Raw genomic sequence first — 12,463 nt, 5'->3', positions numbered from 1 at the left:
CACGGCAAGGCGCTACTAGTCCCACTGTCAAGCGGCACAAACACGCAGATCCCCCCAAGTCCAGGGCGCGAGCAGCAGGTACACCCAACATTCCAGCAACGGGGTCGCGGTCCATCTCCCTCATGCCTTTCCTCTCCCATGAGTTCCGGTGCCTTCCGGTCCTGCTCTCTGTGCCTTAATTTCTGAATCTGATAAATATAAGAACTATACTCCCTCTTACCTCTTACGACTCAGGGAGTCTTACCCAAAGAACAATGCACTTCTTGTCCTTGGTTAAGGGAACACGCTCATCTGCACAGTGATGGAAAACCCCTCTGAGAGAGCATCCTTGGCTCACCTCCAGTCTCAATGCAGGGATATGATGGAGGAGGTTCTCTCCAGTTCCCACTGGAGTCTTTCATGTGAGATCGGTCAGAAGCAAAGTTCTTCAAATATGAATCTGCGCGGATCACTCTAAATTTCCTGTACATAAACCAACATTCGTTTATATCACAGTTGAAATTCTAACTCAATTCTCATATAGACTCATTTTCTATGACATGCACAAAACTAGACAGGCATTTTTATACTATCAGTGACACACAAATATATATGTAGCTTTAATACCTGTTAAAGACGCCAGGAGAAATGATCAGCTGAAATCCCAAACTACAAAGGCATGGAAGTATAGCCGGTTGCCTTTACTTGCTCAGTGTATGTACGAGGGGCAGAGGGCGTAATGTCCAGGTGCTGCCGTCACAGCCCTCTGACTTCTGTCATCTCCAGGCATCCAGCTCCGCCACCAACCAACCACCCACCCAAAACGAAGAGTATGAGAGAAATGCCCAAAACGACTGTTGGAAAATGTTCTGGATCTCATCACACAAATTTTTAAAGACTGCCAACCTTTATACAACGGACAACCTTTAAAACTTTAAAACATTCTGAATCTTCTGTAGAGCACATGATTCTCAAACATCAACTCAATGGTGAAGACAAGACAAGTGATCTTTACAAAACCAATGCAAAAACAAACACACAAAGTAACTCTGTCTAACTGTCAGGGTCCAACTTCAGAAAATAGGTAAATCCACCCTGAATTTCCTCACCTTCTGAACTGTGGATGGATGTCCTCATCAGACTTAAAGGCATCTTCCACATAAGTATCAAAGGGGCAGGGAAATGGCAGGACAGTGTCAAGATCATAAATGAAGCTCTGTCCTCCACTTGAAACATGAAGCAAGACAACATGGTAATCCTAGAAGTAAAAGTTGCTGAAGTTAACCAGGTTACCTTATGATGGTGTATTCCAAGATTATAGTAATAATGCATATATATCATCAAAAACAGATACAAGGGACTTCCCTGGTGGTCCAGTGGTAAAGAATCCACCTTACAATGCAGGGGATGCGGGTTCAATCCCTGGTCGGGGAACTAAGATCCCACATGCTGCAGGGCAACTAAGCCCGCGTGCCACAACCACTGAGCTCGTGCGCCTCAACTAGAGAGCCTGCATGCCGCAAACTACACAGCCCATGCGCTCTGGAACCCGTGCGCCACAACTAGAGAGAGAAAACCCGCACACCACAACTAGAGAGAAGCCCGCGTGCCCCAACAAAAGATCCCACATGCCTCAACGAAGATACTACGTGCCACAACTAAGACCCGACACAGCCAAAAATAAATAAAATAAATAATAAATCTTAAAAAAAAATAAGGTTGAAGGCTTAAAAACAAACAAAAAAAACATATACAAGACTAAGACAGTCCTCCTTATACTAGCAAAATAAAGCAAACACAAAACCCTGAAAACAGACCAAATGTCCAGAGACAGGGAACAGTCAAACAGTGGAAATGTTCATGTACATTAAATGTTCACCTTTCGATCCAGCAATTTTACCATTAGGGATCCAGCCTATAGAAAAATGGCCACATGCATGTAAAGGTATATAAACAAAGCAAATCTTTGCAGCACTGTTTATAACACTGAAAATTCAGAAACAACCAGAAGTTCACCAAGAGAGGAATGGTTAACAAACCATGATGCAGCCATAAGATGGAGTCCTACGCAGCTACTAAAGAGAAGGAGGTAAATTTTTGTGGAAATTGGACTAAGTCCATGTTACACAGTTGGATAGAAAAAGCAAACTGCAGATTATTTATTATTTTTATTATTATATGTTATATATTATTTTATTTTTAAAAAGTATTATATATATATTGTTTTTTGAATTTGTGTGTTTATAAAGACAGACATGTGCATTCAGAAGTACACATGCATGCATATGAGTAGAGAGAAAAAAGTCTACAAGGATATCCTCCAAACCATTAACAAAGGGGACAGCTTGAGGTGAGCCTGGAGAGGGGAAGGACTTTAAAATGTGGTTGTTATTAAGTCAGCCAAGCCCTAATCTGTAGCCATTAAGGAAGAAGAATACAGAGAGCTCCTCCTGCACAGCTGGGTCCCAGCACACATGTGAATTCTCACTCTCACTCCCGGACACGGGGCACTGCCCAAACCAGCTAAGGGCTGGAAGGGACGTCAGGGAGGTTTATCAATGGACATGAGGGCAGTGTGATGCTCAGAGCTCCTCAGAAGAAAAACGCTCTCACAGAGAACAGCGCTGCGAGATAAAAAGTTCAATCACATCAATACAATGTTAGAAATACCATCTTACACTTCTACTACTTCAGAGCTTACAAAGCACTTTCTCAAACGATGTTTCATTTGACCCTGTGAGGTGGGGAACATAATTGAGACTGGATATGTTGTACCATCAGAGCCGAAAGTGCTTCCTTTGGCTCCCGTTCTATCTTAGAAAGCAGAATAGCATCAGAAATGAAAGCTTATTCCCTGTCCTCCCCTTAATGCATCCTACCCTCCAGATACATGAACTAAGTGCTGCTCCCCCGGTAACAGTCCACGACTCCCCCCAGGCTTGCTCACGTTACTCAGCTCCATCTGTACCACCTTCTCCTCCGCTCTCCCCACATCTATCACTCAAGCTCCAGCTCAAATGCTTTCTTCCCCATGAGCCCATCTTTGATCTTCTCCCACCCCTGCCAAAAGTAGTCTCCGCCGTATCCAAAATCTGTTTCTCTCTTGACATCTTCTACCCTATATTACAGTTTTTTTTGAAATATGTACTCCCTATTTTTTTGTGGGAAACAATGCTATTAAAATACAGATACGAAGATGAGAAAGATAGGTCCTTACCCTCAAGGAGTTCCTAGAGAAGCGAGTGGGAAACACAAGTCAACTGCTGCAGAACGGTGAGATGTTGAGGTAATTCAGCGGAGGTGGGAGAGACTGCAGGCACAGGCGCCTGAAGCGGGGTCACCTGGCTCAGCCTCAGCCCCACCACTAGCCAGCTTCCTCCTCTATAGGACGGAGATAACTGTGGTGTCTACCTCGCAGTATTACTCACAGTATTACTGAGAGAATTAATGAGACTACTATGTAAATAATCAGCCTTATAAAAAGCCAACCAAGGTTGCGGGGGGGGGGCAGTGTGGGCAGGGAGGAAAAGGCAGGCAACTGCTAAGGAGCGTTTCACTGAGGAAAGGCTGCCATCACTGCCTCTTGCCTGAAGGGGAGACCTTCCCAGAAGGAGGACACAACTTGTGGAAAGGCACAAACAGGGACTTCCCTGGCGGTCCAGTGTTTAAGACCCCACACTTCCACTGCAGGGAGCGTGTGTTCGTCCCCTGGTCGGGGAACTAAGACCAGGGAACGAGGCGCAGCCCAAAAAAAAGGAGAGGAAAAGGCATAAACAAGGAATATCCTTCTGGTTAGCTCGGGTCCATATTCCTACATAACAGATGGTTGGTGAACTCGAGAGGGAAAGCAGGCCTCAACTAGGAGTCACCTACACAGCAGAGATGGGGAACCAAGGACTGCAGATTCCAGCAATAGCCTCACTCTCTGAGTTGGGTACAGAGCTTGTCCAAATGCCTGGAAAAGACCCAGTGGGGCTAGAGGCAGGGATGTCCACTTAGAAAGTGATCTGTTCCTTTGGGGATCGTGCCTCTACCCACTTAGGGAAGCCTACCCATTCCCTGCAACTGAACAGCAGTGAAGCCCAAATCAATCTGCCAGAGACTTACTCCGCAAAGAAAATCTGTGGGGAGACTTCCTGAAACAAGGTTCCCCACCCTGAGCCGCCATGAGCTGCTGTGTAAAGGGGGACAGGTCCTTTCCCTGTGAGTTTCCTGAAGACAGGAAGCAAGACTGTGACTCAAAATCAGCTGAGCACTTCAGCAACGGGCATGACTGCTAGGGCAGATGGACAGTCCGCAACGGGGGTTACTGTAGCTCTGCTAACAATAACAGCTGACTCTTCTAGAGCACTGGTACCAGATACCAGGACAATGCTTCAAATGCATTATCTCACCAAAGCCTCCAGTGACCAGAGGAAGACACCGAAGAAAGAGCGTAAATAACCTGTCCAGCTCACACAGCCCACTGATGGGAGGACTGGGGTGTGTCCGACTCAGCCTACACTCCTAACCCAACACTGCTGGATTTGGGCTTCAATGTTAGAGCAGCGGATCCCCTGCTGGAGAAGGAAGCAAGAGCACGAGGCCAAGGATTCCAGTCTCTTTCGTGCCTGGCATATAAGAGGCACTCAATAAATATATGTTAAGTAAATGAATGAAGCCAATTCAAATGATATCTTATTCTAAATAAGCATCAGAAACCTGATGTTTGTTGCATTATCATGTATGGAGTTTTACTTTATCTTCATGTTTCTTAGCATAAACAATGCCATTCTTCAGGGGACCAGTTTAAGGTGACATATGGATGTGTACTGGAAAGAATCCAGCCCTGCCAATGATCAGCTAAATGACCCTGAGCTATTCACTTTGCCTTTCTTGGCTTGTTTCTTCACCTGAAAAATGAAGTGGTTGGAGCAGATCCATGTTTTCCAAATGCCAGTCATGTTCACTCAGAAGTTTACTAAGAACACTAATTCCTGAACCTCTAGATTGACTAGATCAAAAACCTGTATTTTTTTTTCTTTTTTCTTTTTTTTTCTGCCATGTCGCACATCTAGCAGGATCTTAGCTCCCCGACCAAGGATTGAACCAAGGCCCCTGCCAGTGAAAGCCCTGAGTCCTAACCACTGGACTGCCAGGGAATTCCCCGAAACCTGTATTTTAACAATCTCTGGATAATTCTACTGTGCAGCTGGACTAGATAATGCTCAAGTTCCTTCCAGTGCTAAATAGACAAGAGTCTAGATAACACATATATCTGCTACATCAGCCATTTAAAATCATTCCTATAATAATTTCAAGATGAAAAGAAAACATGTCCATGAATGCTTCTACCTTAGACCAAATAACATCTATAGTCAAGAAGTCAAATTATTAATAATTATCATAGTCTTTCTCTACTGCCCCATCATTTCTACTCTACCAAAACATAAAGACCACTCATGGATTACAAGTACTATTGCATCAGAAGCTGTCTGTGTTGACCATCTTACCCAGATCACAGGTCCATCTCCAGGTCTTGCCTGTTGTTTCCAGATAGGTATCTACAAAATACAATAACTCTCCTAAGCCACAACTTCAGTTAAACCACTACTAAATTCTTTAAAGCAATACATACATGAAAAATGAAATATTTCTAGGCAACCAACAATCAAGGTGAAAGAATGAATGGCTAAGAAGAAATCCAAATCCTTCCAAGTGTCCTTAACAATGAAGAAGCAATAATTAATTACAAGATGTTTTCTGGAGAGTAGAAAGAGACCTAAACTAGGAATTGGAATTCCTGGCAAGTTCAAATCTTGGTTTCCCACTTAATTATTCATGGGACCTCCCTGAGTCTCTATTTCCTCATCTATAAAACGGAGACAGCTGTCTGGACCTTGTCTACTTCACAGGGTTTCCACTGGGATCAAACAAGATGATGCTCGCAAAAGTGCTTTACAAAATATTAAGGGCTTACTTTTCTTAATACTTCATAGAAGTTTACTACAGTTCCATTAAAACTCCAGAAACAAAGAAACCTTTACTTCAAACCCGAGAATATGTGCCTCTAACTTAATTTACAAATTAAGTTTAATTTAAAAAGCTCTAACTTAATACCTAAAGAAAAGGGATTTTATTTGCATAAACATACCATCACATATTTCCTTACCTGCAAGTAAGGGACTAAGCTCTATTAACTCAGCCATGTCCTGGTAGGAAAAAAATCTCATTCAAAAACAAACTTTAAAATGTTGCTGTATTTTATAAAGCAAATTTTAGAACAGTGCTAAACCCATGGTCTATTTAGCTTCTAATGTAATCCTAAATTTCCACAATCACTCCCCAACTTACCATCTTCCTCTCATTAGATATGAAGACAGCATAACACTCTTCTAAAGGATACTGGTCGTGGTTTTTGATGTATTCACAGAGCTTCCAAATATTTTCTTCACTGAAATAAAGTAATTGTTTAATCAATATAATTAAGCAAGAACGCTCTATGTCTTTCAAATTTGAACAAAAGACTGATAATGACATTTTAAAAAATTGGTAGAGACCTGAAACACCATCTCATCCAACAACTGGCTAACAGCTGAACCTTCTCAAAAACATCCCCAGCAAGGGACTTTGCTGGTGGCACAGTGGTTAAGAATCCACCTGCCGGGCTTCCCTGGTGGTGCAGTGGTTGAGAATCTGCCTGCCGATGCAGGGGACACGGGTTTGTGCCCGGGTGCCCCCACATGCCGCGGAGCAGCTAGGCCCGTGAGCCATGGCCGCTGAGCCTGCGCCCGGAGCCTGTGCTCCGCAACGGGAGAGGCCACAACAGTGAGAGGCCCGCGTACCGCAAAAAAAAAAAAAAAAAAAGAATCCGCCTGCCAATGCAGGGGGACACGGGTTTGATCCCTGGTCTGGGAAGATTCCCACATGCTGTGGAGCAGCGAAGCCTGTGTGCCACAACTACTGAGCCTGCGCTCTAGAGCCCGCAAGCCACAACTCCTGAGCCCACACACCTACAGCCCATGGTCCGCAACAAGAGAAGCCACAGCAATGAGGAGCCCGCACACCACCACAAAGAGTAGCCTCTGCTTACCGCAACTACAAAAGCCCACATGCAGCAACGAAGACCCAACACAGCCAAAAATAAATTTAAAATAAAAAAATAAAAAGCTTTTAAAAAATAAATAAATAAATAAATAAATCCCCAGCAACCTGTTACCAACCTAAACTGTGCGCGGACCCCTCTGCAAACACAGAGCTCGTTACCTCTGTCGGCAGTACTAGGGTATGGAGGCATTTAATAAACTACTCATATGCTATGGCAATATTCTGTAAGCTTTGAGTCCAGGGACTTGAGATGCAGCTGGAACTCCAACTCAGCCACTGACAGGTAAGAAGTTTTGGACATCTTGACCTCCCTGAGTGTCTGCTTTTCTCCTCTGTAAAATGGGCATAATCACATCATAAACACTCAAGAAATCTTAGTTAACATTGGTTTCCTGCTCTCCTTTGGAATGGGGCAGGATGGGTATTTTGTAGGAGGACTCCTGACTGGAAAGCATCCGGACAGCAATGTGGTATGTCCAGGAATTCTTTTCGAGGGAGCCCCTAGTGAGTGGTATTCCCCGAGCCTCTTCGGTATGGAAGAGGTCCTGACTTTTAGAAAGTTCTTCCTCATACTGAACTGAAATCCACCTTCCTCATACTTCTGCCCCAGATGAATCTCTTCTATATGAGAGGCCTTCAGCTATTTGAAGCAGTAGTAGAACCCTCCAAGTAAAGCAATGTCCAGTGCATCAAACCAAGCCACACTGGTAGCCACACTCCAGCACGGGCAAGCCCAGTCACTCCTGGCAGTATTCACAGCTCAGGCTTTGGGGTCCTGTCTTTTTCTAATGAGTCACACAGCACCTCTGCTCAAAATGAGCTACACCAACACCCTGCTCACACAAACTGACTCAATTTGTCAAAACATAATTTCCAGCCACCTACACCATGCTACCTGAAAATGAGGCAAGACACAAATGGCACTGAGGACTGGCACCTTTCTGTGGAAAGACACACTTTCCATTCAGTCTTGCTCTTGTCCACCTGTCTCAACGCTCCATACAACTAGGCTTAAAGTACCGAAGTTGAGCATTTGTATTTTTCTATGATTTTGTTTTTCCCTAAAACACCTAAGAAGCCTTAACAGAAAAAAATGGTGGTAGAGGTACCAACAGGAGATTGCTACTAATTCTACAGGATGTGTAGCACAGAGTAACAAAATTTTACTGTTTCAATATGACATGTAAGACGTAGTAGCTAAAATTTTTTAAATCTGGATGTTCTCAGACCAAGTTTTGAGAAAACATTTGTCTGCCCATCCTATAGACATTTTGGAGAGTTGACCACAAAGAGCCTGTGATGTACAAAGCACTGTGCTAAGTGCCTGGAGGATGTAATGATCAATTAGAGCTCACAGATGTTGAGAGGAGCCATACAGATCCATAAATAAGTAAGCACCATAAAGGCCATAAAAGATGCATAGAGCAAACATAGAGGAGGGAGTCATTAATTTTGAGGGAAACAGGAAGATGGAGGAGGTATAGGTCAGTGGGTGCTCCCTGATGTTCCCCTTCCCCCTCCCAAGAATGGGCACAGAGTTAATCCAAAAAGTTCTTGAATCCATATGTACCACAAGCACTATTGGTAGGCTGAATACACATGTAGCTTGGACATACTTTGCCTATCACTTTTCAAATATGTGTGAATGTTACACAGAGAAAAAGCAAAATTAAACATAAGAGTTACTGAATTTGTAGTCCCTTTTTATCGATTTTTTTTTCAAGAGTACAATACTATGGAGGAGGATCTCGTGAGACTTTTGATGCTAGTAAAAATAAGAGGGCCTTATCCTTGGAAATGCTGGGAGTCACTGTTGGAATAGAAAGTGCCCTGGATCGGGTGTGAGTCCTGGAACTCATTTAACTGGTTAAAAAAAAAAAAAAAAAAAAAAAAAAAAAAAAAAAAAAAGTGGGTGATAATAGTAATGCCCCAGGCATTATTTGGGTAGCAGAAATGTTGACAAAGCAGTATTAGGGCTGGGATTCTGCAAGGGTTAACGGTGATGGGCTGAGGTCAGAGAAGCATGCAGAAGGGGAGAATCCCTAGCACACAGCAAGCGCTCAACAAATGTTTGAAAAAATCCAAAACAATTACAACAGAATCAAAAATGCTCTGCAAACTGCACAGAGCCACACAAACATTGGCTTCCACTATTATCATTAAGCTGGGTCTTAAAAGATAAGTAACATCTGACAGAAGCTAACAGCAGTAGAGGGGAGGCATTTATTTCAAGTTAGAAGCATCCGCAGGAGCAAACGTAGAAAGGTGCACCTACCTGATGTGTTCAAACAGGATAGAGCACTGGTTCTCCATGAGAGGCGATTCTGCCCCCCAGGGGACATCTGGCAATGTCTGGTGACATTTTGGGTTGTGATAGACTGGGCAAGGGTGGTATGGGCATCTAGTGGGTAGAGCCTGCCATACACAGGATAGGCCCCCAAACAAAGAATTTCCATGCTCAAAATGTCAACAGAGGCAAGGCTGAGAAACCCTCGGGTGGAGCAGAGACGGCAGGTTCACAATGAGGTCGAAGGAACAGATGGTGACCAGATCTGCAGCTGGCTTGCTACACTCAGGAGATAGACTTTATTGTCTAGGCCTGAGTTCCTTGAAATGTGATTGATGGACCAAACTCCGACTCCTCTACCGTGCTGCTCACATATCCAGACTCTCTGGGGTAGGACCCTAAATCTGCATGTTTTACAAGCTCCAGGTGATTCTCTGGCACGTTCAAATTTAGAATGGCTTTGAGCAGTATGAAGCCAGCTGAAGTTAAAGACCTAATGGGCTAGTGAAGAGTTGGGCAGAGATGCCTGTTAGGAAGGACTGAAACAGGCCCCTACGGCCAGCTGAGGAGGGTCTGGCCCATGGCTGAAGGAACTAAAAGGAGACGCTCTATTAAAGAGACATTCATCTCCTACTATTCTTCCACCGGACTGCTCCACTCCAATCGTGGAGGCCTCCTTGTCGTTCCTAGAATACTCTCACACGCTTCCTTCTGAGAGCCTCTGCACCTGCTGTTCCCCCTGCCTGGCATGATCTCCTGCCAATATCCGCAAAACTCCCACCCTCTTTTTCTTCAGCTCTCTGTTCAAATGTCATTTTATAAATAATATCTTTTGTGGCTTCTGGAATACAAAAGAATTTCTTAGGGATTTTTTTTAATTAACATCTTTATTGGAGTAATAAATAAATAATATCTTTAAATATCCTAATAATATAGTGAGTCATCATCCCTTACCTTGTTCTATGTTTCTCACAGCACTTAACACTCCCAAACATGGTTAAACTTGGTTTTGTCTGCTTTCCCCCAACCAAAATGTAAGAAGTATGAGATCGTACCAGGGAATATGTCTATTTTCTTCACTGCTGTAACTCTAGTGCCTAGAATCATGCATCACACATTCCAATAAACATTTACTGAATGAATGAATAAAACAATGAATGGATGTTAGAGACAACAACTAACAGCACTGAGGTGAGAGACCGGGCAGAAGTAAAGTGCAGAAGAAGCATGGTTCCACCATTACAGAGGTCCCAGGTTCAGCACCACCACTGGCTAGACGTGTGACCCTGGGCAAACAACAGGCCTCTCTGTGGCTCAGTCTTTTCACGAGGAGAATGATAACAAAAGACCTATCTCCTAAGCATACATGTAAGTACTTCACACTAGGCCTGACATGCATGCAGTCAGAGCTGAACAAGTGGTGAGCTCTTCACAGCATCGGTTTGGTGACCATCTGAAGGAGGGAAAGGTAGTTTTAGAGGGCCCTAAGGTTTTTCGTGCAGGGACTGGAAAGTGGGGTTAGAAGTCATTATTCAAGCAACAGAAAGGTAGGTGTGGGAGTGAAAAGGACCAAGATAAGAGTGGTGATTCAGCCACAGAGGTGGCCTAGGACAGGGGTACAGTGTGTGGACTCCACAGCCAAACTCTGCGTGTAAATCCCTGTTCCTTCACTCACAAGCTATGTGGCCTTAGGCAAATTCCTTGCATCCCTCTGTGCTCCAACGTGCTCACCTTTAAAATGAGGACAACAGTACCGATCTCCTCGTGTAACTGTGGGGCTCACATGACTTCGTTTACATAGACGTCTCAGAACAATTCTTGGCATATATCAACTGCTACGTGTAAATGTAACCACTATTATAATGACACGGCGGTTCAGATCCTGGTTTCTGGTACAAAAGGGCCTAAATTGGATTCCGGGCTGCTATTAGCTGGGTGATCTTGGGAATGTTACTGTAAGACCTCTGCGCTTTCATTCTCTTCCAAAATTAAGATGACCCTCACATCAGTGTGAAACCACGCAGGCTTCAGCAGAATAATTTCCAAAGGCTCTCTGCGGTCCACCCTCCGCCTCCAACTCCCCTTCCTGGCCGCCCAAGCCCTGAGATCTGCTGACAAACGTCCAAGCGAAAGGAGCCGGGCAGAAGTAACGCACCACCGACCCTACCACTCCTGGCGAATACCCCACCCACCCACGGTCGACTCAAGGAACAAGGGCTGCCACTCCAGCACCCTCCTCCCTTCAAACCGGAAAACTCGCCAGCCAAGGCCCAGAGCGCCCCCGAGGAGGGGCCGGGAAGAGGCGGGGCTCGGCCGGGACGCCGCGGCCGAGCGGCCCAGGGAGATGCCGGGAGCCGCCCCCGCTCCCCCTCACCAGTAGCAGCTGTTGTAGACACAGGCGTCCCGCGGGGGGCTGGCCGGCTGGTAGTGGGCGGCTGCGGCGGCGGAGACGTCCCCTTCCATGGCGGGCCTCGGCACAGGCCTGAGGCGAACCGACTGGACGAGCCCCGCGGGCGGGCTTCGCCGAAGGCGTCGGCGCAATACGCGCAACACGGGTTCGCGTGGCGGAGTGGGCGGAGCTCGAGGCCGCTGCTGGCGTCCCCGGGAGGTGGGGCCTGGGGCAGGGTAGGCGGAGCCTGGGCGAGCGGGCGCGCAGGATCCCAGCGCAAGGGGTTTGAGACGCGCGTTGCAGATTCCGGAAGGGTGGAGCCGGGGCGGGGGGCTGGGGGAGGGGTGGTCAGTGGGCGGACGCGAGCTGCCCTGGGTTGGTGGGGCACATCCTGTTGGGCGGAGCCTAGGCGGGGCGAGCGACGCAAAGTCCCGGCGTGCGAAGCTTGGGACGAGGTGGGCGGAGCTCGAGGCGCGCAGTGCTGGTCCCGTGAGGGTGGAGCCCGGGAGACGTAGGCAGATCCGGGGTTGGGTGAGCGGCGTGGGTTCACAGTGGGCGGAGCCCAGGGCGAAGAGGACTGTGTGGTTCCTGGTGGGCGAAGCCCTGCCAGTTGGGTGGGGCCAGGAGCGGGGCGGGGCGGCAAGTGGTCCTAGAGCGGCTGCGGCGCCAGGTTTGCTGGAGGTTTTGGGAACAGCGGGGTTGTAGTCAGCGTGGGGGAAAAG

General features: G+C 46.2%; 1 protein-coding gene across 2 annotated transcripts; it reads right to left on the bottom strand.

The window, feature by feature from the left end:
- Positions 1-6: 6 nt before the first annotated feature.
- Positions 7-12,042, bottom strand: NTAQ1 (N-terminal glutamine amidase 1). 2 transcript variants are annotated; one of them, XM_028486465.1, is made up of 6 exons: positions 11,727-11,799; positions 9,341-9,480; positions 6,313-6,412; positions 5,472-5,522; positions 1,089-1,237; positions 7-462 (listed from the first exon to the last, which is right to left on the bottom strand). In XM_028486465.1, the coding sequence occupies exons 2-6, from the start codon at positions 9,376-9,378 to the stop codon at positions 288-290; spliced, it is 513 nt and encodes a 170-aa protein (XP_028342266.1). In that variant the 5' UTR covers positions 9,379-9,480; positions 11,727-11,799; the 3' UTR covers positions 7-287. The 2 variants fall into 2 exon arrangements, with proteins under 2 accessions (XP_028342266.1, XP_028342265.1); XM_028486464.2 differs by lacking the exon at positions 9,341-9,480 and having other exon boundaries at positions 11,727-12,042.
- Between the last annotated feature and the right edge of the window lie 421 nt (positions 12,043-12,463).

This window comes from Physeter macrocephalus, unplaced genomic scaffold, assembly GCF_002837175.3.
Source record: "Physeter macrocephalus isolate SW-GA unplaced genomic scaffold, ASM283717v5 random_1436, whole genome shotgun sequence".
NCBI lineage: Eukaryota > Metazoa > Chordata > Mammalia > Artiodactyla > Physeteridae > Physeter > Physeter macrocephalus.
Note: the sequence above shows the minus strand (reverse complement) of the source record. Positions and strands in the feature narration are given on the sequence as shown.

Excerpts from the sequence above, each read along its gene's own strand:
- NTAQ1 (XM_028486464.2), bottom strand. The coding sequence starts at position 11,815 with ATGGAAGGGGACGTCTCCGCCGCCGCAGCCGCCCACTACCAGCCGGCC. Across the intron at positions 5,523-6,312 it reads TATCTAATGAGAGGAAGATG|ATACCTATCTGGAAACAACA; the intron begins GTAAGTTGGGGA and ends TGTATTTTGTAG. Across the intron at positions 463-1,088 it reads ATCCATCCACAGTTCAGAAG|GAAATTTAGAGTGATCCGCG; the intron begins GTGAGGAAATTC and ends GTTTATGTACAG.